The 25,860-nt window shown below is 42.4% G+C and overlaps 1 protein-coding gene across 1 annotated transcript in view; it reads left to right on the forward strand.

The window, feature by feature from the left end:
- The first annotated feature begins 345 nt into the window (after window positions 1-345).
- LOC124042230 (protein eyes shut homolog) overlaps window positions 346-25,860 on the forward strand; it is a 116,178-nt gene continuing 90,663 nt past the window's right edge. Inside the window, exons 1-3 of the mRNA XM_046360646.1 lie at window positions 346-387; window positions 12,613-13,610; window positions 15,380-15,496. Coding sequence (XP_046216602.1) covers window positions 12,833-13,610; window positions 15,380-15,496 — 895 coding nt within the window. The 5' untranslated portion in view covers window positions 346-387; window positions 12,613-12,832. The remainder of the gene's footprint in view (window positions 388-12,612; window positions 13,611-15,379; window positions 15,497-25,860) is intronic.

Below are 25,860 nucleotides of genomic sequence, written 5' to 3' on the forward strand. Positions count from 1 at the left end.
ACTGGCTGACTGGATGGAGTGTGACCTCTGACTGACTGGCTGACTGGATGGAGTGTGACCTCTGGCTGGCTGACTGGCTGGCTGACTGGATGGAGTGTGACCTCTGACTGGCTGGCTGACTGGCTGGCTGACTGGATGGAGTGTGACCTCTGACTGACTGGCTGGCTGACTGGCTGACTGGATGGAGTGTGACCTCTGACTGACTGGCTGGCTGACTGGCTGACTGGATGGAGTGTGACCTCTGACTGACTGGCTGGCTGACTGGCTGACTGGATGGAGTGTGACCTCTGACTGACTGGCTGGCTGACTGGCTGACTGGATGGAGTGTGACCTCTGACTGACCATAGTCGTACTAAACCAGGCATCACGTCTCATTCCTGGAAAAAGGTTTGTTGGGACTCCTTTGCCCAGAGGGGGCAGCTCATCAGACCTGAGACATCTTGCAGCATTCCTCATCCTTTTTTCTACATTTTTAAAATTGCTTCCTGGCTACACAAATACAGAATGAATTGTGATTGATCTACATTCCATTATTGATAAGCTTCAGGTTTACAACTATCCCTGATTTTCACTGTCCCTACACAGCTCTTGACTACTAATCAGATGTGTGGGATTGTTGGTGATAATTAGTAGGCCTACATTATTTAATTGTTTCACTTTCTCTTAGGCTGGCGTGTGACCTCTGTGACTGACTGTAGTCGGACTAAACCAGGCATCACGTCTCATTCCTGGAAAAAGGTTTGTTGTGACTCCTTTGCCCAGAGGGGGCAGCTCATCAGACCTGAGGGAGATCTTGTCCCCAGGCAAGAAAGCTACAGACTTGTTTCTTTCTTTCAATCCAGTTTTTCCTCTATTTAACATGGGAAACAAAGCATCTTTGGAAAGTCATTTCCAGGATGGTAAAACATTTTTACTGTTTTAAATACTAAAACCAGATGGAGCAATATATTTTTTAAATAAGATTATCTTTGACAACTAATCGAAATAAAAACTAGGCAGGGAGAATCTAAAATTCGAAAAATGTCATGGCATGGGGCTCCTATTGATTTGTTATGTTCGAGTCAGTCAGATAGCATAAGAACAAGGCACAAGCCATGACAAAATGTGTAGAACTGCAGGAAATGTTATTTCAAACTTAAACATGTTCTCTCTGCCTCATCGCAAAATGTGTAGATTTGCAGGAAATGTTCTTTCAAACTGAAACATGTTCTCTCTGCCTCATGGCAAAATGTGTAGATCTGCAGGAAATGTTCTTTCAAACTGAAACATGTTCTCTCTGCCTCATGGCAAAATGTGTAGATTTGCAGGACATTTTCTTTCAAACTGAAACATGTTCTCTCTGCCTCATGGCAAAATGTGTAGATTTGCAGGAAGTTCGCTAACTTTTCCACCGTTGGGGAAACGCTGTAATTGCTTATTTTTCCTGAATTTGTTTACCATTGACATGGCATTTATTCACAATATAGCTTAGCCTGTATTTTGACAACCAATCAAATGTTTGGGATTCATTCATTCATTTGATTGGTTTATGTTTTCTGTGGTACACCAGTGGAGGGATTCCAGGTGAGAAAACAAACAGTCACAATATTGATCTACAGTATTAGCTTGCAACATGTTTTACATTCTCCCCCCATGTTTTAACTAATGTTAAACCTCAATATTTTGTGGTGTACATTTTCTCTCACTTCCATTAGATCACAGCTTACATCATGTCTCGTCCTCAGCATCTGGAAGATATTCTCATGTCTAAACCCTTTGCAAGAACCGATACAGGCAATTCTATTTCCATGTGATAAATTAGCACAAGCAAGTGTCTCTTGCCAGAGAGGGATGGAGAAAGAGAAATGGAGAGCAAGGAAAGAAAATAAAGAACAGGAGAGAGATTTACCAATACTGTGTTATTGATCCGTTGGCCTCAGCACACGTGTGATTGTCATCCTATTATCCAAGCTGACACCGAGCACGACAGGAGCATTAGATGCCCCTCTTCACCCCCTCCCTCCCTCAGCCTCTCCTCGTTACTCCTCTCTCCTATGAGTCAGCCAATGTCATCCTGATTAGAGCTGGGTGATATGGACACTAAATACACATCGTGAGAAATGGAACTATTTTGCTGGATAACAATGAATACAACATGAAGGAAATAAATGTAATGGATAAGTGCAATCACTTGACATTAGTGACGGGGCTCTAGACACGTTGTTTTCCAGTGCCAACTAAGACAACTGAGATGGAGATTTAAAAAATGAAGCTAACAAATCCAGGGAATATATGATTGATATGTTGATGTACAAAATGTAAAAATAGGATCCAGGGGCCTCATGTACACTGCATGAGTATGTGGACAGCTGCTCCTCGAACATCTCATTCCAAAATGATGGGCATTAACATGGAGTTGGTCCCCCCTTTGCTGCTCTAACAGCCTCCACTCTTCTGGGAAGGCTTTCCACTAGATGTTGGAACATTGCTGCAGGGACTTGCTTCCATTCAGCCACAAGCATTAGTGAGGTCGGGCACTGATGTTGTGCGATTAGGCCTGGCTTGCATTCGGCGTTCCAATTAATCCCAAAGGTGTTTGATGGAGTTGAGGTCAGCTGTGCAGACCAGGCAAGTTCTTACACACTGATCTCGACAAACCATTTCTGTATGGACCTGGCTTTGTGCTTGGGGGCATGGTCATGCTGAAACAGGAAAGAGCCTTCCCCAAACTGTCTCCACAAATTTAGAAGAATGTCATTGTAGTATGCTGTAGTGTTAAGATTTCCCTTCACAGGATCTCAGAGGCCAAGCCCAAACCATGAAAACAGCCCCGGACCTTTTTTTCCTCCTCCACCAAACTTTACAGTAACAATATGCATCCGCCAAACCCAAAGATTCGTCCGTCGGCCTGCCAGATGTTGAAGCGTGATTCATTTGAGAACTTGTTCTCAACTTGCCTACCTGGTTAAATAAATAAAGGTGAAATAAATAAAATCACTCCAGATAACAAGTTTCCACTGCACCAGAATCCAATGGCGGCGAGCTTTACACCACTCCAGCCGACACTTGACATTGCGCATGGTGATCTTCTGGTTTTATGCGTCTGCTCAGCCATGTAAACCCATTTCATGAAACTCCCGACGAACAGTTATTGTGCTGACGTTGCTCCCAGAAACAGTTTGGAACTCGGTAGTGAGTGTTGCAACAATGGTTTTTACATGCTACGCGCTACAACGGGTTGAGCTCTAGTAGGGCAGAAATTTGATGAACTGACTTGTTTGAAAGGTGGCATCCTATAATGGTGTCACATTGAAAGTCACTAAGCTCTTCGGTAAGGCCGTTCTACTGCCAATGTTTGTCTATGGAGATTGCATGGCGGTGTATTTCCATTGTGAATTCATGCAACATATCTTGACAGGCTATATATAATTTGACCACATCAGTGCATTTGTTACGATAATAATCCATATAAAGTACAGTAATTTGTTAAGTTAAAGGTATGTGTGAAAGTGTAACCATTGTTTCACTGAGATAATGGGAAATCAAATGAGATGGCAGATCTTGCTCTGTTGGAAAATTTGGCAAATGCTGCATTTTGCAGAGAGTGCATTTTTAGAGACGGGTGGGACTTTTTTTTTTGCAGGAGGTACAGATTGGTTCATCAGATATCATTTCCCAAAACCAATCTTAAGAATCTTTGCGAGGATTTAAGACCTTCTTTAGAAAGGCGAACCCATGCCGTTTCGGTGAACATCAAAGTGCAATCCACCCTTTGGTTTTTGGCAACGGGCTCTTTTCAGCTGGAGCTTGTTGATCGGCATCTCACATCCCCCGATGTGCCAATGTTTTATGTTCTGGATGCAAAATGAACTGAGAACAACATTTCCACACACCATCAGGGAAAACCAGGTCCGTTGTATAACTGAATGCATTCAACTGTTTATGTCTGCCCTCTGCATTTAACCCAACCCCTCTGAATTAGAGAGGTGGGGGGGGGGGCTGGCTTATGTCTTCCCTCTGCATTTAACCCAACCCCTCTGAATTAGAGAGTGGGGGGGGGGGGCTGGCTTATGTCTTCCCTCTGCATTTAACCCAACCCCTCTGAATTAGAGAGGTGGGGGGGGGGGGGGGGGCTGGCTGGCTTATGTCTGCCCTCTGCATTTAACCCAACCCCTCTGAATTAGAGAGGTCGGGGGGGGGGGGGGTGGGCTGGCTTATGTCTTCCCTCAGCATTTAACCCAACCCCTCTGAATTAGAGAGGTGGGGGGCTGGCTTATGTCTTCCCTCTGCATTTAACCCAACCCCTCTGAATTAGAGAGGTGCGGAGAGGGGGGCTGGCTTATGTCTTCCCTCTGCATTTAACCCAACCCCTCTGAATTAGAGAGGTCGGGGGGGCTGGCTTATGTCTTCCCTCTGCATTTAACCCAACCCCTCTGAATTAGAGAGGTGCGGAGAGGGGGGGGGGCTGGCTTAATTGACATTCACAGCCGTTGTGATACAGCCTGGAATTAAACCAGGGTCTGTAGTTACACCTCTAGCACTGAGATGCAATGCATTTAGACCGCTGTGCCACTCGGGAGCCCTTTACATGTTGCGTTTATATTTTTGCTCTGTATATATTTTCCATTGCTAAGGCAACGTGAAGTGTCCTAATGGTCCTCTGTAGCTATTGTTTTCATTTTTATTGGTCAAACCACAACTGAGGGAGCCAAATAAAACCTTTTGGTTGTACTCAATCTCTGGCACGAACACCTATATTTTGGTTGCGCTGTTGTAGGCTATTTCATGGTACGGCGTTGTATATATTCCCCATGGCCTTTTAAAGGGATGATTTTGACCATATATGCTTAATTGGGGGCGTTTCGAAATGCAAATAGCCAAGGACACACGTGTGCACTGAGGATGAGAACAATTGGTATTTATCAACAGTTATCTTTTACCGGTGTGCATATGATTGTTTGATAAATGACACTTTTTCGATGTGTACGAACATTCAAAATTATGTATTTTAGAATAGTTTCTATGCAATATGAGACCCCAGAATGATTTTTAAAAAATGATTATCTTCAGGGAATTTGCCGACATCCTTGCGCATATTGACCTATAGGCTCTATTATACACTTCTAACTCTAAATATTATGCTGTTGCTATATATCTATTAGCCATGTAGGCTAATTGATGAATCTACCAGTAAATGTAGGCTAATGTTCTAAAAACCATTCCAGAGCAAGGCTACTTGATGTAGGCCTATTCACTGCAAATGGTGCTCTCCACTCCACCAAAACCATACTACAGCCTACTCCAGTTGTAAAGTGGTGCCATGAACTCTGTTAAGAGGTGAGAAATACATAATATACTCGCAGAAAGCTGTGACTGTCCTCTCTGTAACTAGAATGACAGTAGTTGCTATGAAAACTGTGTTTGTTCCCAATAGCATTTTGAGTAATGGTCATATGCTTGTGCTTCTCAGAATGCAGCTCTCCCTCCTCCGTGTCACAGTGGGAAGAGGGGTGAGAGTGGCTCGCCCACACAACAGCCGACAGCCAAACAGGGCCAGGCACACACTTTCATAGCAGGAATCAACATAATGTATAGGCTATTACTGTTGACTAGATAATGGTTCTACAACAATCTACTGGAACATTGTGTAGCATTGCTTCGGTAAGAGGAAGGCAATGTCGATCATTTTCGGTTTATCTCCCCCCAAGGTCGCTCTTCTACAGACTACCATGCCCTCTTCAATTCATCCCCTTACCCCTCTCTCCTTGTTATTTGGGTTACCTCTTCTCCTCCTCCTCTCCCCATGCATCTCCCAATTTCATCCTTGTGTGAACGGAAGGAGAACTCAGAGACTACCTCTTCAACTGGGTTCTATCATATCTAGAAAGTAGTGGTCTGTATTCCAAATGGCACCCTACAGTATTCCTTACACAGTGCACTATTTTTGACCAGAGCCCTATGGACCCTGGTCAATGGAAGGGCACTATTTAGGAAACAGAGTGCTATTTGGGGTGTAGCCATGGTTCTTTAGACCAGGCCTGTTGCATGAATACGCTCTCTCAGCCCTTTTCATACATCAATATTATGACATGTGCCCCTGTGCTTCGATTTGAATATCAATCATAGAGCACTCTTCAAGCTTGTTGCTCCTTCTCACTGGTAATGTAAAACCTCATTTCACATCTCATAATGGTAAATAAGGACTCGGTGCAAACGCAGGCTGAGACATTAAGCATAGAGTTGTTGTTTCATTCAAATATGCTTATTGGATACAGATTTTACAGCAAAGGTTGGATGATAGAAACATTTTTTCTCCTGCATTAGCTTAATTTACCCATGAAATCATGCAAGATGAAAGTCTATTGCCTTGCCTCCTAATTCTGAAACTGATATTCATGGTGGTTTTCATGGTAACGGACCTGTCTCTTGACTAAATGTATCATCTGGTGAGTTTAATGAAAGATGATACCTGTCAGATCTGGGTTCAGAGAATATTTGTTTTCTTTCAAATACTTCAGGTGTGCTTCATGGATCTTGCTTGTCACAATGGATTAGTCCCAAAAGCGCACATGTGACCCATTTGGCTCTCCAGACAGGCTTAATCAAACACACAAAGTATTTGAAAGGAAAACAAATACTATTTGTACGCAGGTCTGGAATAATACCCATCATGTATTTGATTATAGTCCTGGGTGTTACTCTGACCTTTACTTCAAAGAAAACATCCCAGGCTGATAATTAGGCTAGGATCTGATACCTCAGTATGTCTGACAGTTCCTGTTGACAACATGGATACTCCCCAAATAGAGCCACACAGTGGAGGTGTCATAATGCCCATAAAACCTAGTGGTCAAACAAGGAAAGCTTTCCAATTGTTTTTTTTCCCCTAGGGGAGTTTAGAAACACGTCAAATAAAGGCTGTGTTTCATGTATTCTTACCCTGGTGTGACATTTTGCTAACCATGTAAATCTCTCTAGGACAAGATGACTTTTATCAATATAGTCGCCTGTATTTGGTCTCATATTCGAACATGCTAATTAGCGTCAAAGTTGACATCACGCAAGACTACAAATCCCAGTACAGTGATATCTAACAATACACAACAATACACACAAATCTAAAAAGTTAAATAAGAAATATTAGGATGAGATGTTGAAGTCCGGAGTATAAATGTTATGGGATGAATAGACAATATGGACAGTATATGGATAGAATATGTAGTATATTTGAAGAATAGTATATGTAGAGGAATAGTTAAATAGGATCTGCATGTCATCACTAGCTCAAGCCTTTGCTAAACAGGTATTGTGTCAATTTAAAACTTGCACAAGACCGTTGACAGCATTGTCAAGTTAAACAAATGTAGCCAATTTATTCATTACTACATTTAGCTGACATTAGATAGTTAATCAAGAGATTCTTACCTTTGCTTCAATTTGGTAGTCTCGTCCAGATCACCATGGTATTTGTAGTTCTTTATGATAGAGGCAAATTAGCATTTTATTTTTTGTGGATAAATACAGGCGACTATATTGATAAAAGTCACCTTGTCCTAGAGAGATTTACATTATTATTAAAACGTCATGCCAGGGTAGGCCTACACGAAACACAGCCCTTATTTTAAGTGTTTCTAAAATCCACTATGGGAAAAATTAGTGGTGGAAAAACGATTGGAACCATTTCCCTGTTTGACTGCTAGGTGTTATGGGTATTATGACTCATACTGTGGTACTCTATGGCACTCTTTCTTTCGCCTACTGTACTAATGTTGACCAGGGCCCATGGGGGTAGGTCCCTTGTAGGGAAAAGGGTGCCATTTGGGAGACAACCTATGTATCCAGTTGTGGTTTCCTATTTGTTTGTTCAGTAATCATGAGCCTCTGATTACATAGTAATTAACCTCCACACGTATAGAGATTCTTCTTCTTACTATATAAACACAGTAAAACAATTATACTGTCCAGTCTCGTTATTATTGGTCTATTACCCAATATAATAAATATTATTATTTTAATTCTAGCAACATAGTTGATTTGTTTATGAATACAAATAAATGTACAGTATTTATACAATCTTTGCATAGTAAAGGGCAGCTGGATTTGTCTTTATCCACAGTAAAGCTGGGTTATCAGTACAGACTTTCCATGCTCTTTTCTTCACCTCCCTCCTGAACGACTGTACCGTGAGAGAGATGGTGAGCTGAGGAACACAATGGCATCGTTCCTTCCTGTCTCCGACTGTGTCCCAAACGGTACGGTTTTCGCTCCAAGCCCAGTGGTAATTTATCAACCAATTAATTATTTGAATCAGGTGCACTTTATTAGGGTTGGAGTGAATCCCTACAGGATAGTAGCTCTCCAGGAACAGGGTTGGAGAGCCCCGTTATAAACAATTGCAAATTGTTAATCAAGGAAGGTTGTTGATGGTAATGCCCTGCCCTGCCCCAAGCCTGGTTATTGATGATGGTACTGCTACAGGGCTGGTTGTTGATGATGGTACTGCTACAGGGCTGGTTGTTGATGATGGTACTGCTACAGGGCTGGTTGTTGATGATGGTACTGCTACAGGGCTGGTTGTTGATGATGGTACTGCTCCAGGCCTGGTTGTTGATGATGGTACTGCTCCAGTCCTGGTTGTTGATGATGTTACTGCCCTGCTCCAGGGCTGGTTGTGGTTGTTGATGATGGTACTGCTCTAGGCCTGGTTGTTGATGATGGTACTGCTCCAGGGCTGGTTGTTGATGATGGTACTGCTCCAGGCCTGGTTGATGATGATGGTACTGCTCCAGGCCTGGTTGTTGATGATGGTACTGCTACAGGCCTGGTTGTTGATGATGGTACTGCTCCAGGGCTGGTTGTTGATGATGGTACTGCTCCAGGCCTGGTTGTTGATGATGGTACTGCTCCAGGCCTGGTTGTTGATGATGTTACTGCCCTGCTACAGGGCTGGTTGTTGATGATGTTACTGCCCTGCTACAGGCCTGGTTGTTGATGATGGTACTGCTCCAGGCCTGGTTGTTGATGATGGTACTGCTCCAGGTCTGGTTGTTGATGATGGTACTGCTCCAGGGCTGGTTGTTGATGATGTTACTGCCCTGCTACAGGGCTGGTTGTTGATGATGGTACTGCTCCAGGCCTGGTTGTTGATGATGATACTGCTCCAGGCCTGGTTGTTGATGATGGTACTGCTCCAGACCTGGTTGTTGATGATGGTACTGCTCCAGGCCTGGTTGTTGATGATGGTACTGCTCCAGGCCTGGTTGTTGATGATGGTACTGCTCCAGGCCTGGTTGTTGATGATGGTACTGCTCCAGGGTTGGTTGTTGATGATGTTACTGCCCTGCTACAGGGCTGGTTGTTGATGATGGTACTGCTCCAGGCCTGGTTGTTGATGATGGTACTGCTCCAGGCCTGGTTGTTGATGATGGTACTGCTCCAGGCCTGGTTGTTGATGATGGTACTGCTCCAGGCCTGGTTGTTGATGATGGTACTGCTACTGGTTGTTGATGATGGTACTGCTCCAGGCCTGGTTGTTGATGATGGTACTGCCAGGCCTGGTTGTTGATGATGGTACTGCTCCAGGGCTGGTTGTTGATGATGGTACTGCTCCAGGCCTGGTTGTTGATGATGGTACTGCTCCAGGACCTGGTTGTTGATGATGGTACTGCTCCAGGCCTGGTTGTTGATGATGTTACTGTACTGCTCCAGGCCTGGTTGTTGATGATGGTACTGCTCCAGGCCTGGTTGTTGATGATGATACTGCTCCAGGCCTGGTTGTTGATGATGGTACTGCTCCAGACCTGGTTGTTGATGATGGTACTGCTCCAGGCCTGGTTGTTGATGATGGTACTGCTCCAGGCCTGGTTGTTGATGATGGTACCTCTCCAGGCCTGGTTGTTGATGATGGTACTGCTCCAGGGTTGGTTGTTGATGATGTTACTGCCCTGCTACAGGGCTGGTTGTTGATGATGGTACTGCTCCAGGCCTGGTTGTTGATTTTACCCTACTGCTCCAGGCCTGGTTGTTGATGATGGTACTGCTCCAGACCTGGTTGTTGATGATGGTACTGCTCCAGGCCTGGTTGTTGATGATGGTACTGCTCCAGGCCTGGTTGTTGATGATGGTACTGCTCCAGGCCTGGTTGTTGATGATGGTACTGCTCCAGGCCTGGTTGTTGATGATGGTACTGCTCCAGGCCTGGTTGTTGATGATGGTACTGCTCCAGGCCTGGTTGTTGCTGATGGTACTGCTCCAGGCCTGGTTGTTGATGATGGTACTGCTCCAGACCTGGTTGTTGATGATGGTACTGCTCTAGGCCTGGTTGTTGATGATGGTACTGCTACAGGCCTGGTTGTTGATGATGGTACTGCTCCAGGCCTGGTTGTTGATGATGGTACTGCTACAGGGCTGGTTGTTGATGATGGTACTGTACTGCTCCAGACCTGGTTGTTGATGATGGTAGGCCTGGTTGTTGATGATGGTACCAGGCCTGGTTGTTGATGATGGTACTGCTCCAGGCCTGGTTGTTGATGATGGTACTGCTCCAGGCCTGGTTGTTGATGATGGTACTGCTCCAGGCCTGGTTGTTGATGATGGTACTGCTCCAGGCCTGGTTGTTGATGATGGTACTGCTCCAGACCTGGTTGTTGATGATGGTACTGCTCTAGGCCTGGTTGTTGATGATGGTACTGCTACAGGCCTGGTTGTTGATGATGGTACTGCTCCAGGCCTGGTTGTTGATGATGGTACTGCTACAGGGCTGGTTGTTGATGATGGTACTGCTACAGGCCTGGTTGTTGATGATGGTACTGCCCTGCTACAGGGCTGGTTGTTGATGATGTTACTGCCCTGCTACAGGGCTGGTTGTTGATGATGGTACTGCTACAGACCTGGTTGTTGATGATGGTACTGCTACAGACCTGGTTGTTGATGATGGTACTGCTACAGACCTGGTTGTTGATGATGGTACTGCTACAGACCTGGTTGTTGATGATGGTACTGCTACAGGGCTGCTGCACTGGAAGGTTCTCTCTTTCTTCTGTCGTCCTTTTTCTTTCACTGTCATTCTCCTTTCTGTAACTCTCTAACTGTCTGTCTGGTCTGGTCTGGTCTAGAGTGGTTCTGCTATCCATGCTATCCATACTACAGTGTAACGTTTCAGAAAGGATCACACTTCAATGGGATGGCTATAGATGGGAAGGGATTGTGATATGGTTTCGTATACAAGGACACCATGTTTAAACTGGAAACATGGTTCATTATTGATAGAGATAACTACAGTATGTCCAGCATTGTCACCATGTCATTGTAATTGACTACAGTACGCTCGCATGATTGTTCCTCATTGCTTTACAATCATACAATGTGGATAAAACAACCGTTGATAGAAATACAATGTATTTAGGTCAAAGGTATCTTTGCCAATGCAAAGCAGGAACAATCCCTCTCCAGACGGCTTGCTCTGTCAAACAGTGTAGGCCGCTACTGAGTTCCCTGCAAAGCTTTCAGTCACAATACCCTCCCCAATCTCATTGCCTTTATCACTCCCCCTTGTATTGATACTACTGCTCCGTGTATTCACACTTCTCTATGTATTACTTTATCACCAGGCAGTTATTCATATCAGTCATTGTGAGTCAGACAGATCTGACAGTGGGAATGTGCAGTTACAGTAACACTGGGGGATGGGTGTCTCAAATGGCACCCTATTCCCTACATAGTGCACTACTTCTGGCCAGGGCCCATAGGGTGTCATTTGGGACGTAGACAGGGCTTTTTTATCTCTCTACTCCCTAGTTCTTTTATCTGGAGTACACGGGTTAGAGAAGGTCCTAGGGGAGAGAGACAACTGCTTCTGGTTTAACTCATCTCACATGCTTGACACTGAGGGATCTGTCTGTGTGTGTGTGTGTGTGTGTGTGTGTGTGTGTGTGTGTGTGTGTGTGTGTGTGTGTGTGTGTGTGTGTGTGTGTGTGTGTGTGTGTGTGTGTGTGTGTGTGTGTGTGTGTGTGTGTGTGTGTGTGTGTGTGTGTGTGTGTGTGTGTGTGTGTGAGCGAGAGAGGAAATATTTTATCTGACGCTGTCACTGGTTGTATAAACCTCAGGGAAATGAGGCTATGTGACATTCTCGGTGGTCAGCAGTGGTACAACCCATACCTGGGTTAAAATACTATTTGAAATTATTTATCTGTGCTTAATTGAGCTCTACTTGCTAATAGAAGAGTCCCAAAAGTGTCAACCCGCCTTTCCCATCACTCGCTCCAGGCAGACTAGTGCTTATATAATAGTATTTGATCCTAGGTCAGATCAAACAACTGATGGTAAAGTCACTGCAGTTTTAACTATACATGTAGCCTGCAACGTCAGAACTGACTTACTTAAACTTGATTGTATATTTTGAGGATTAGGACTGTCATTCAAAATGTTGTCATGTTGACACAAAATGGTTTAGACTAAAACTTAACTAGTTTAGTTGATGTTCACATTGTTGGAAGTCCAGGCAGTATAAACATAACTTTTGAATTACATTTACATTTTTCATCAGCAGCATCATTCAAGGTTGTGATATTGACAGAAAATATGATATTTTTGATTGATTTTAGGTAATCAAACTCTTACTTGTTTTCTCTTTAGGTTGGTGTGTTGCCATGACGTTCATCAAGCCTCGTCCATTGGACCTCTGACTTTATCAGACAGGAATTAAATTACATCTCTTTTACCCTGAACATTCCTCAAATTAAATGTCTTCAGGAATGCTCTGAAGACCTGTACGAAAGCTCTGAAGACCTGTACGAAAGCTCTGAAGACCTGTACGAAAGCGAATAGGGAAGCACCAAAAGGGAGAAACTTAAAAATGCAGAGGCTTTCATTTCACATCATCGCTGTCATAATAAGCTATTTTCTCAATGGCTGCATAGTTGTTCACAGCCAGACAGTCTGCAACCGACCAGCCAATCTGGAATGGCACCTACAACCACAAACTGCTCAGGTGAAATGGACACTCATGGAAAACATCTGTGATAGTATGGTCCAATGTTGGGGTGATCAAGAAAGGACAGAGACCCAAAAGTCAGATGTTCCGCCAACTTGGAACTTACCTCAGATTTGTCCTCTAGAGGTGCAGTTTGGCGTCAAGCTGTTTGTTTCTATTGATGCCACTCTGGATTTATACGGTATCAGGATCCTCAATGTGTCAAAGGAGGACTTTGAAAGTTGTTCCACTGCTCCACAGTCACAAGACCAGTTTCTCTGTTCTGATGATGTTATGAACGCGTCTAGGCAGGTCCAACCTAAGTGGCTTCTCCCGGGCCTTCATTATTTCATAGCTTCGCATGAGGGGAATTCACAGCTCTGCAAGCTGGGTCTTCGTCTCAACGTCTCTGTGAAGGAACAACAGTGTCGAAGCAGCCCACTAGTGCGACTCTGCTCCGGGAACGGTGTTTGTAGGACAAGCTTTTGGGAAGACGGAGTGTACCGCTGTCAGTGCCGCCAGCGTTACTCTGGAAAGTTCTGTGAGAAGTTTGATGCGTGTTTGGAAAACCCATGTGAGAACAAAGGAGTCTGTGTAAGCAATGGTACGACAGATCACATCCACGCAACGTATAAGTGTTTGTGCCCTCCACATTTTACAGGTGAGGAATACAACTAAGAATTCTGACTTTGTTACTACTGTTATGTGTTTAAAACGGCATTCTGCATTTCAAACAACAACAAAGTCCCCCCGCCCCCGCCACTGATACGCTATATATAGTCCAAAAATGGATGTTGATCTCTTTTTAAGCTACTTTGTGAAAATGCTAAAGTTGCACACTTATCTCTCCTTGCAGTGGATTTATTTAACCAATGTTTTGGCCAAATAGCCTTCATCAGGGTTTGATGATTTACTTTACACCCTGTACTCATCCACCAAATAGCCTTCATCAGGGTTTGATGCTTTACTTTACACCCTGTACTCATCCACCAAATAGCCTTCATCAGGGTTTGATGCTTTACTTTACACCCTGTACTCATCCACCAAATAGCCTTCATCAGGGTTTGATGCTTTACTTTACACCCTGTACTCATCCACCAAATAGCCTTCATCAGGGTTTGATGCTTTACTTTACACCCTGTACTCATCCACCAAATAGCCTTCATCAGGGTTTGATGCTTTACTACACCCTTACTCACCCAAATAGCCTTCATCAGGGTTTGATGCTCACCCTGTACTCATCCACCAAATAGCCTTCATCAGGGTTTGATGCTTTACTTTACACCCTGTACTCATCCACCAAATGCTAAACTCAATGGATTGTTCTACCTTCAATTACTATAAATGTGAAAATAAATTGCTCTCGTTAATTAAATCTGCCGTGACAGAATCCACCTACCTACCTGGAGGCTAAGGCTGTGTCCCAAATGACACCCTAGTCCCTACATTGTGGGCTCTGGTAAAAAAAATAGTGCACTATATCGAGAATAGGGTGCAATTTGGAACATAACCCTAATGTTACAACCCTACTGCTTGGAGATACTTCCATATTATTTATCTATCATAATTACTAGTTCTCATCTAGCTTAATGCATTTATTTCAAGAATATCCAGATTCCGTCCCATACGGCACCCTTTTCCCTTCATAGTACACATAGGGCTCTGGTCAAAAGTAGTGCACTTCATTGGGAAAAGGGTGCTATTTGGTATGTAGACACAGATACCCTATGGGCTATTTATGTGAACAATATTTTCTTCCAGGACTTTATTTTGTGTTAATCACCATAATTATTTCCGGAATGGGTTTTTGTACCACCTGAATGCATTTTTAGTTACTTTACCTCCTCTACCATTTTCATTTAGATTTGATTCCTTCTCTCACCATGTCTTTGTCAATAAACAATGGCTCTCAAACGTTGTTTTAACATTGGCTCTGAAGATTTAGGAGCCAACTTGTCATGTTTTTGACATCACAAGTCATCTGAATCATGAAATGAACACCGTTATCATTAGAAATGCATTATGCAATAACTAACTAACTTTGTGCAATGGGGCCACCCTAAGTGAGAGTTTCGATGTAGACTTTCAAGCTGCAATGATGTCTTTCAGTTTAATTTAATTTCCAGAATCTGCATAGTTAATTACTGTAGGTAATTGTTGACCCTACGTTTCTTCAAATAAAAAACAATAGATTGAATCTATATGAATAAAATACTGTAGATCCAATCTATATGAATGAAATACTGTAGATCCAATCTATACGAATAAAATACTGTAGATCCAATCTATACGAATAAAATACTGTAGATCCAATCTATACGAATAAAATACTATAGATCCAATCTATATGAATGTAGAATCTAGATACTTATCTAAACCATTTTGTTAATTTTAAATTATTCATAATTCATGCTTTATCTTTTCCCTCAGGGGCTAACTGCTCTGATGTGATTGGACGAGAGAACTGCGGTAGATTTTGTCGTAATGGAACATGTCTCCAAGTTTCACCTTTCTCCTTCAAATGTGTGTGTTACACAGGACACCCAGGTAAGGAACCACAGTATTATTCTGTTCTGCATGGGTTACAATCCCTGCTACAGTGTTGGATTTAGAATCAATCACGAACGTACAGTACAGGGGGTAGCCTGCCTTAGGGAAGGGCAACAATGACATGTATTCTTGTTTAGAACAGCCTACATCTGGTAAGAGCAACAATCACATGTTGTCTTGTTTATAACAGCCTGCTTCTACATCTGTATTGCTTGCTGTTTGGGGTTTTAGGCTGGGTTTCTGTATAGCATTTTGTGACATCGGCTGATGTTAAATGGTAAGGGCAACAATGACATGAACTCTTGTTTATGACACACTGATTGCATCTACGGGCCATGGGTCCTGGTGAAAGTAGTCCACTACATAGGGAATAGGGTGCCATTTGTTCATGACACACGGCTGCTACCGCACCCTTTAGGTAGATCGTGAGCCTCATAATGAGCCTCATTTTCTCCAGTAACAGTACAGTTATGTTAATGTGGGTCTCTCACAAATGGATTACAAAAAGTTGTACCAACCAGCGCATCCTAGTTCTTGGCCTGGATAATGGTCTCTAGGCATGTGTCCCAAATGGCACCCTATTCCCTTTATAGTGCACTAGTTTTGACAAGTGGTTCCCTTGAATAGGGAATAGGGTGCCATTTGTGATGCAACCTAGCTAAAGCAGGGGCCTTATGATGGACTTTCTGCTGTAACAAACTCCAGGTGGCCTTCTAACTTGATTCATTGTTTTTGTTTTGGCGTGCAATTTGTCCAGGCAACACTCGGGAAATCTCATACCTGTATACCTTCCCTCTGAGCTGTGCTGGGCTGCAGTCCTCGTGCAGAGGCTTTAAGACTGAATATTTGGGTGCTTATATTCTCAAGGTTACACTTTTATTATTTATATAGCTATCTCACCAAGCCAGTTATAGAAACATACTGTGGTTTTGATTTGTTGAAATAACAGCTCAGAGAAATACAGTAGTGGATAACTATTCTGAATGTCATAGGGGAGAACGGTGAGGAACAGTACCAGACAGTGAGATGTCTTTCATTTCTGCAGAGTTGTACAATAATTGTGTCCCTGGTTGGAGCATTATGCAGAGATCTACAGTGTTCTAGAAGTCAGTCAAACCTGTAGTTTCAGACTGATCTATGGAAGTAAAACTGATGTTCAGATGCCATGGGATGGGGATGGTCTCGCTCTAATCATGAAGTTATTCCGTAGTGGGCTCCTCAAGCCCAGGTTTAGATTACTACTGGACTCTGGTCTATAGACCACTTAGTACAGGTGTCCTATCTTCATTTGACTAGTCTCACAGCAAGAAAATAATCCTGCAGCAACAGAACATTAATTATTATGTGGATTATAATGAATGCTCAATTTTGTAGAGGTTGATCCATAGTTTGTTAGGGCAAATCAAGGCTGACCTTTTTAAAGTTGAAATTACAAACTTCAGAAATCAATGGTTTGGAATACTCACACTTTATTTTTTTGTTCTACATTGTAGGGGCCATTTAAAATAACAGCTTTTTTGGGGCCATTTAAAATAACATAAAATGAATCAGAAATTGTTAATGTTGTAAATGAAGTTGGAAACGGCTGACTTTTTTATTAAATCCCCCCCCTCCCATTATCAGCAACCATCACTCCTTTGTCCCAATGGCACGTTGTGTTAGCTAATCCAAGTTTATCCTTTTAAAAGGCAAATTGAGCATTAGAAAACCCTTTTGCAATTATATTAACACAACTGAAAACTATGTGCTGATTTAAAGAAGCAATAAAACTGGCCTTTAGACTAGTTGAGTATCTGGAGCTTCAGCATTTGTAGGTTCGATTACAAGCTCAAAATGGGCAGAAACAAAGAACTTTCTCCTGAAACTCGTTAGTCTATTCTTGCACTGAGAAATTAAGGTTCTTCCATGTGAGAAATTACCAAGAAACTGAAGATCTCGTATAGCGCTGTGTACTACACTCTTCACAGAACAGCACAAACTGGCCCTAACCAGAATGGGAAGAGGAATGGGAGGCCCCGGTGCACAACTGAGGAAGAGGACAAGTACATTAGAGTATGTAGTTTGAGAAACGGGCATCTCACAAGTCCTCAACTGGCAGCTTCATTAAATAGTACCCACAAAACACCAGTCTCAACGTCAACAGTGAAGAGGTGACTTCAGGATGCTGGCCATCTAGGCAGAGTTGCGAAGAAAAAGCCATATCTCAGACTAGCCAATAAAAATAAAATATTATGTTGTGCAAAAGAACACGGACACTGGACAGAGGAAGATTGGAAAAAAGTGTTATCGATAGACAAATCTAAGTTTGAGATGTTCGGATCACAAAGAAGAACATTCGTGAGATATAATTTTATATATATATATATATATGTGTGCGCACACACAGTTGAAGTCGGAAGTTTACATACACTTAGGTTGGAGTCATTAACTTGTTTTTCAACCACTCCACACATTTCTTGTAAACAAACTATAGTTTTGACACGTCAGTTAGGACATCTACTTTGTGCATGACACAAGTATTTTTCCAACAATTGTTTACAGACAGATTATTTCAGTTGTAATTCACTGTATCACAATTCCAGTGGGTCAGAAGTTTACATACACTGAGTTGACTGTAACTTTAAACTGCTTGGAAAATTTCAGAAAATGATGTCATGGCTTTAGAAGATTCTGATAGGCTAATTGACATCATTTGAGACAATTGGAGGTGTACCTGTGGATGTATTTCAAGGCCTACCTTCAAACTCAGTGCCACTTTGCATGACATCATGGGAAAATCAAAATAAATCAGACAAGACCTCAGAAAAGTGATTGTAGACCTCCACAAGTCTAGTTCATCCTTGGGAGCAATTTCCAAACGCCTGAAGGTACCACGTTCATCTATACAAACAATAGTAAGCAATTATAAACACCATGGGACCATGTAGCCGTCATACCGCTCAGGAAGGAGACGCTTTCTGTCACCTAGAGATTAACTTACTTTGCTGCGAGAAGTGCAAAGCAATCCCAGCACAACGGCAAAGGACCTTGTGAAAATGCTGGAGGAAACCGCTAAAAAAGTATCTATATCCACAGCAAAACGAGTCCTATGTGGTCATAACCTGAAAGGCCGCTCAACAAGGAAGAAGCCACTGCTCCAAAACCGCCATAAAAAAAGCCAGACTACGGTTTGCAACTGCACATGGGGACAAAGATCATAGCCTAATGAAACAAAAGTAGAACTGTTTGGCCATAATGACCATCGTTATGTTCTTCGGAAAAAGTGGGAGGCTTGCAAGCCGAAAACACCATCCTAACCGTGAAGCATGGGGGTGGCAGCATCATGTTGTCGAGGTGCTTTTCTGCAGGAGTGACTGGTGCACTTCACAAAATAGATGGCATCATGAGGTAGGGAAATTATGTGGATATATTGAAGCAACATCACACGACATCAGTCAGGAAGTTAAAGGTTGGTCACAAATGGGTCTTCCAAATGGACAATGACCCCCAAGCATACTTCCAAAGTTGTGGAAAAATTGCTTAAGGACAACAAAGTCAAGGTATTGGAGCGGCCATCAAAAAGCCCGGACCTCAATCTCATAGAAGATCTGAAACTGAACAGAAAAAGCATGTGGAAAAAGCGTGTGCGACCATAGAGGCCTACAAACCTGACTTAGTTACACCAGCTCTGTCAAGAGGAATGGGCCAAAATTCACCCAACTTATTGTGGAAGGCTACCCGAAACGTTTGACCCAAGTTAAACAATTTAAAGGCAACGCTACCAAATACTAATTGAGTATATGTACATTCCTGACCAACTGGGAATGTGATGAAAGAAATTAAAGCTGAAATAAATTGTTCTCTCTGCTATTATCCTGACATTTCACATTCTTAAAATAAAGTGGTGATCCAAACAGACCTTAGACAGGGAATTGTTACAAGGATTAAATGTCAGGAATTGTGAAAAACGGAGTTTAAATGTATTTGGCTAAGGTGTATGTAAACTTCTGACTTATACAGTATATATATATTTATATAAATATCTCAGCTGGATTTACCGTGTATAAGCTGGACTGTTTGGACTTACCTGTTGCCGTTTGGACCTGGACCTGGACCTACCGAAAACCCGATTTGTGTACCGAACACTGCTATCCTTGACCTCGCCTGCGGCCTGGGAGGACCAGGACAGAGCACCAGACACACAGGTACTGTCCTGTTCGAAGGAACTCTCATTCTGGGGTGATTTTGGTGACTGTCTCCTGCTTAATTTGTGACAAACTCTCCTAACCTTGAAGAGGTTTGTCACAGGATGTCGTCCAATGTCTTTACTAGCACACAACTTAGAGGTGTGGATACTGGAACACAGTCTAATACTGTCTTTATCCACCTGGAACAGTCTAATACTATCTCCATCTTATCTGCCTGGAAGACTGTCTAATACTGTCTCCATCTACCCGGAACACTGTCTAATACTGTCTTTATCCACCTGGAACACAGTCTAATACTGTCTGCATCTTACCTGCCTGGAACACGGTCTAATACTGTCTGCATCTTATCTGCCTGGAACACTGTCTAATACTGTCTCCATCTACCTGGAGCACAGTCTAATACTGTCTGCATCTTACCTGGAACACGGTCTAATACTGTCTGCATCTACCTGGAACACAGTCTAATACTGTCTTTATCCACCTGGAACAGTCTAATACTATCTCCATCTTATCTGCCTGGAACACTGTCCAATACTGTCTTTATCCACCTGGAACACAGTCTAATACTGTCTGCATCTTACCTGCCTGGAACACGGTCTAATACTGTCTGCATCTTATCTGCCTGGAACATTGTCTAATACTGTCTCCATCTACCTGGAGCACAGTCTAATACTGTCTGCATCTTACCTGCCTGGAACACGGTCTAATACTGTCTGCATCTTACCTGCCTGGAACACGGTCTAATACTGTCTGCATCTTATCTGCCTGGAACACAGTCTAATACTGTCTCCATCTACCTGGAACACGGTCTAATACTGTCTGCATCTACCTGGAACACGGTCAAGTACTGTCTGCATCTTACCTGCCTGGAACACGGTCTAATACTGTCTGCATCTTATCTGCCTGGAACACGGTCTAATACTGTCTCCATCTGCCTGGAACACGGTCTAACACTGTCTGCATCTTACCTGCCTGGAACACAGTCTAATACTGTCTCCATCTGCCTGGAACACAGTCTAATACTGTCTGCATCTTATCTGCCTGGAACATGGTCTAATACTGTTTGCATCTTATCTGCCTGGAACACAGTCTAATACTGTCTGCATCTCATCTACTTGGAACACCGTCTAATACTGTATGTCATCTACCTGGAACACGGTTAATACTGTCTCATTTACGAAGTAACAAAGTAATCCACTATATAGGGAATGGGGTGCCATTTGGGACGCAGCCCATGGCTGTTCCCTCATTAATCACCTGGAATCACCTGTCTCCCCTACTGCAGAACAGAGCCGGTCTGCCCTCGCAGGCCAGAGCCTATACTCACAGAATAATCAGGCACAAACTCACGGGACGTTTCAAATGAGATTTCTCTTTTGATTCTCCGGCTCTCCTGCAGAGTTCCTCTATGGTATTTATCACCAGGTATTACCGCCTTATAGGGCAACATCCCATCTGGGATCATACAGCTTGTTTTCGCAATTCACTTAACCCATTGTTTTAGTGGGTAGATTCATCTATGAGGGAGTGATTTGTTTGGGGACTGCGTTGTACATTTGTGGGTTAAGACTGTACTGTATATAGGTTACATTGACAAGAGATTAAGTGAGCATTCCTGAGCAAATTACTCAATATTCATAGTTTATTATGCATTCTATGGATTGTATTATTTATTATTATGATTCCTTGACTTAGACTATCCAGGTGAAAGCTATGATCCCTTATTGATGTCACCTGTTAATTCCACTTCAATCAGTGTAGATGAAAGGGAGGAGACGGGTTAAAGAAAGATTTTTAAGCCTTGAGACAATTGAGACATGGACTGTGTATGTGTGCCATTCAGAGGGTGAATGGGCAAGACAACCTATTTAAGTTCCCTTTGAACGGGGTATGATAGCAGGTGCCATGCTCACCGGTTTGTGTCAAGAACTGCAACACTGCTGGGTTTTAAGAATGGTCCACCACCAAAAAGAAACCCAGCCATCTTTTGGAAGCATTGTAGTCAACATGGCCCAGCATCCCTGAGGAACGCTTTTGACTCCCCATGCCCCAACGAATTGAAGCCGTTCTGAGGGTAAAAGGGGTGGGGGGGGTACAACTAAATATATTAGGAAACTTTTCTTAATGTTTTATACACTCCGTGTACAACAATGTCTATAAATTGTACATGGTTTGTAAGGTTCACAAGCAATGTTCCCTCTAAGCCGTGCGCATGCTGCGCTGTAGCCACGACACTTCCACTCAGAAGAAATATCAGCCCATGGAGAGAAGCATGAGATTGAACTTCACTCAACCTTCTAGAGCAGTGGTCACCAGCTGGTTGATCACGATCCACTGGCCAATCTTTCTTTACATTTTATTCGTCTTCGGCAAAGAGCTGCTGTTTTTATGAGTGAGTTCATGTTTAACTTCTTACTCAGCCCTGTCAACACTTTGTATTCAAGACTTTTATAAGCCATAAAATGTGCATTCTTCTTATTTCCACTCAGCGCTACAACAAGCACTGCAGCAGTAATGAATGAGTAGGAACGTGTCTCTATAGGCTTGTGTTGTTATTATAAGCAGATTGGGTCTTTTTAATATCAAGGAATATTGATGTGTTCATAGGAGTAACAACACGAGGCATGAGGCAGAAATAATGTGGTGCGACTCCAGTTTCACCATCAGCTGGAAACCGTGTCCCTTTTTGGTCAGTGTCTGTGGAGGAAAGGGAGAGCGGAGGGATGTTGAGGCGGACCCTTAGCCTGAGACTGACCATCAGATGAAGGAACCATCAGCCCAATAAAATAAAAAAGCAATTTTTAAAAATGTATGCTCACTCAGCTGTGCCTCACAAGTAATACAACAATGGATTTATTACTGGTATGATCATGCAACCTACCTCAAATGTTTTAATATCATTTAAAAAGATGGCCTGAACAGCAATGCATTGGCAGGGCAATTCAAGCAAAGCCAATATGTCATTATAATGTTTTGGGCCTGTAGCCTACTGCACAAACCTCATTGCTACAGTACTGTTTGTAATTGGTTAATGTTGCAAAGGCGTACGTTTTTTGTAAAGCCATTTTAATACAAAACATCTGAGCTGTAGATCTCGGCTTGCATTTTGACTCAAAGTGATCTTGACTCAGAAAAGGTTGGTGACCACTGTTCTAGAGTTTTCCATGTTAACACTATCAACCTTTCCTTTTACTGTGGGAATTGTAATCAAATCAACACAATATTAGCCACTTTCAATGCAACATACCAAAACAACAAAACTAACTGCAAGACACTTTCTTGTAGGCAGAACACATCAGAGTAGGATTCTATTGCATTGACATGCAGGACTCAGCCCGTACTCTACACAGACCGGTGCGTTGACATGTAGGACTCAGCCCGTACTCTACACAGACCGGTGTGTTGACATGCAGGACTCATCCCGTACTCTACACAGACCAGTGCGTTGACATGCAGGACTCATCCCGTACTCTACACAGACCGGTGCGTTGACATGCCGGACTTAGACCGGTGAGTTGACATGCAGGACTTAGACCGTACTCTACACAGACCAGTGACTAGTGAGCCATAACTAGTCAGATCTGCAGGAGGTCTATATGCAAATAGACCATTGCCATATATGGAACTGGACTGTGTTTACAGCATTAGAGGTTGTGAGTAGATGTGTTTGTTTTGAGATCTAAGCGAAAGCTGCATGCAGCCACGTGTGCACATTCTGTTCATATCCTCTGTTAGTGAGTTATTAGCCCAGTTATAGATCATTAGTAGTCAACAATAGGGGAGTGATTACTAGTTAGTGAGTTATTAGTCCAGTTATAGATCATTAGTAGTCAACAATAGGGGAGTGATTACTAGTTAGTGAGTTATTAGCCCAGTTATAGATCATTAGTAGTCAGCAATAGGGGAGTGCTTACTAGTTAGTGAGTTATTAGCCCAGTTATAGATCATTAGTAGTCAACAATAGGGGAGTGATTGCTTCCTACATGAGCACCTATTGGGATAGGCATAAAACAAGTGTTTAAACAAGTGTAATTGAGTACAGGCTTAACTGAATGACAACATAGATTAAATGCAATATATAATTTTATTGAATAGTTTTGTTATAGTTCTCATCTCTGAGGAATGCTCCTCGGAGCCAAATGCTGATTACCGGTTGCTCTATGCTGGGCAGCTGGCATCAAAAACCCCAGCTGGGAGAATGGGCTTCCGATGACTGGTGGTGGTGGAAGGTGGTTGGAAGACTGTTGCTGCAAAACAACAAGCAAGACACAAGGGTTGAGTTGACAAACTCTCCTAGATTCATTCCCATTGGTTGGAGGAAGGGAAAGTGATTATTGCATGAGTGCGCCCATTCAGCAAGCGTGGTGGAATTTCTCTAGTGTGCCACGCTCATAGGCTGAAGGTAATAGGTGAATGACATTCCTCACACTTGCTAATAGAAAAGTACCAGCGGAGATGTGATGCTATGCTGATGAGGTATCATTATAAATACTACCAAATTAATTTCTATGTTGTTGAGGTATCATTATAAATACTACCCTATACTATACCTGCTATGTTTTTGAGGTATCATTATAAATACTACCCTATAGATACCTGCTATGTTGATGAGGTATCATTATAAATACTACCCTATACTATACCTGCTATGTTTTTGAGGTATCATTATAAATACTACCCTATAGATACCTGCTATGTTGATGAGGTATCATTATAAATACCCTATAGATACTATGTTGATGAGGTATCATTATAAATACTACCCTATGTTGATGATATCTATACCTGCTATACCTGCTATGTTGTTGAGGTATCATTATAAATACTACCCTATACTATACCTGCTATGTTGATGAGGTATCATTATAAATACTACCAAATGAATATCTTCTATGTTGATGAGGTATCATTATAAATACTACCCTATACTATACCTGCTATGTTGATGAGGTATCATTATAAATACTACCCTATAGATACCTGCTATGTTGATGAGGTATCATTATAAATACTACCAAATGAATATCTTCTATGTTGTTGAGGTATCATTATAAATACTACCCTATAGATACCTGCTATGCTGATGAGGTATCATTATAAATACTACCTTATAGATACCTGCTATGCCAGTGAAAGGAAGCGATGTGAATTATATTGTGCTTACTAGATAAATGTGAAAGTGACCAGCCTTAGTGATGTTGAACTTGCGTAAACTACATTATTCCCAAAGACTCTTGTTTCGGCCTTTGGTAGGCAACCCGCTATGCAAACTCAATTTCCAATGGCTAGTGTAGCAAGCCTAAACAAGCCCAGAAGCTGTATGTATATACTGTAAGATTGATGTCCACTGATACCTGCACACAGGCTATGGTTGAGTCCCAAATGGCACCCTATTCACAATGCAGTGCACTACTTTTTACCAGGGCCCATAGGTAGTGCACTATATATTGAATAGGGTGCCATTTGGGATACATCCTATTGGAAGCCTCTGGGAACAAGAGCACTAGAATACGCAGGGGAATTAGCATAGAGGAATATGCTACAAGAAGAATCACAGAGAAAGATAAATGAGTTAGTGCCTACTGAAGAACACAAAAATGAAAAGCCTACGCCAGGGAATAGAATCAAATTGTATTCACCTTGAACCAGCGGTGTGTTCAGTCTAATTTTATCCCACGTGGAGAAGCCAATGTCACCACCGCGGCATTTGACATTAGAGGTGGATTACAGTATGTAATGTATGTGTCTCCAAGCCAAGATGCTCTTGTCCAAAACTTCTAGCTCTGATCTGAGCTACTGATGTCAGCTCCATAAAGTCCATTTATTCTCCTTTATTCAATTAAGTTTGTTGTTTTGCATAATTTAAATAGGATTTACAGAGGGGGGAGGATAATTCAAAACGAATCATAGGCATTCAATGTAATTATGATTCTTTATAAGGGTTAAATATGGCACGTCATTATAATTGATCTGATATACAGTAGGTAATATGTCACCCTAAGTGACATACAACTACATTGAAAATATAAATGCAACATGTAAAGTGTTGGTCCCATGTTTCTTGAGCTGAAATAAAAAGTTCCAGAAATGTTCCATCTGCACAAAAAGCTTTATTTCTTTCAAATGTTGTGTACAAATTTGTTTATATCCCTGTTAGTGACCATTTCTCCTTTG

The sequence above is a fragment of the Oncorhynchus gorbuscha genome, linkage group LG08 (genome assembly GCF_021184085.1).
Source record: "Oncorhynchus gorbuscha isolate QuinsamMale2020 ecotype Even-year linkage group LG08, OgorEven_v1.0, whole genome shotgun sequence".
NCBI lineage: Eukaryota > Metazoa > Chordata > Actinopteri > Salmoniformes > Salmonidae > Oncorhynchus > Oncorhynchus gorbuscha.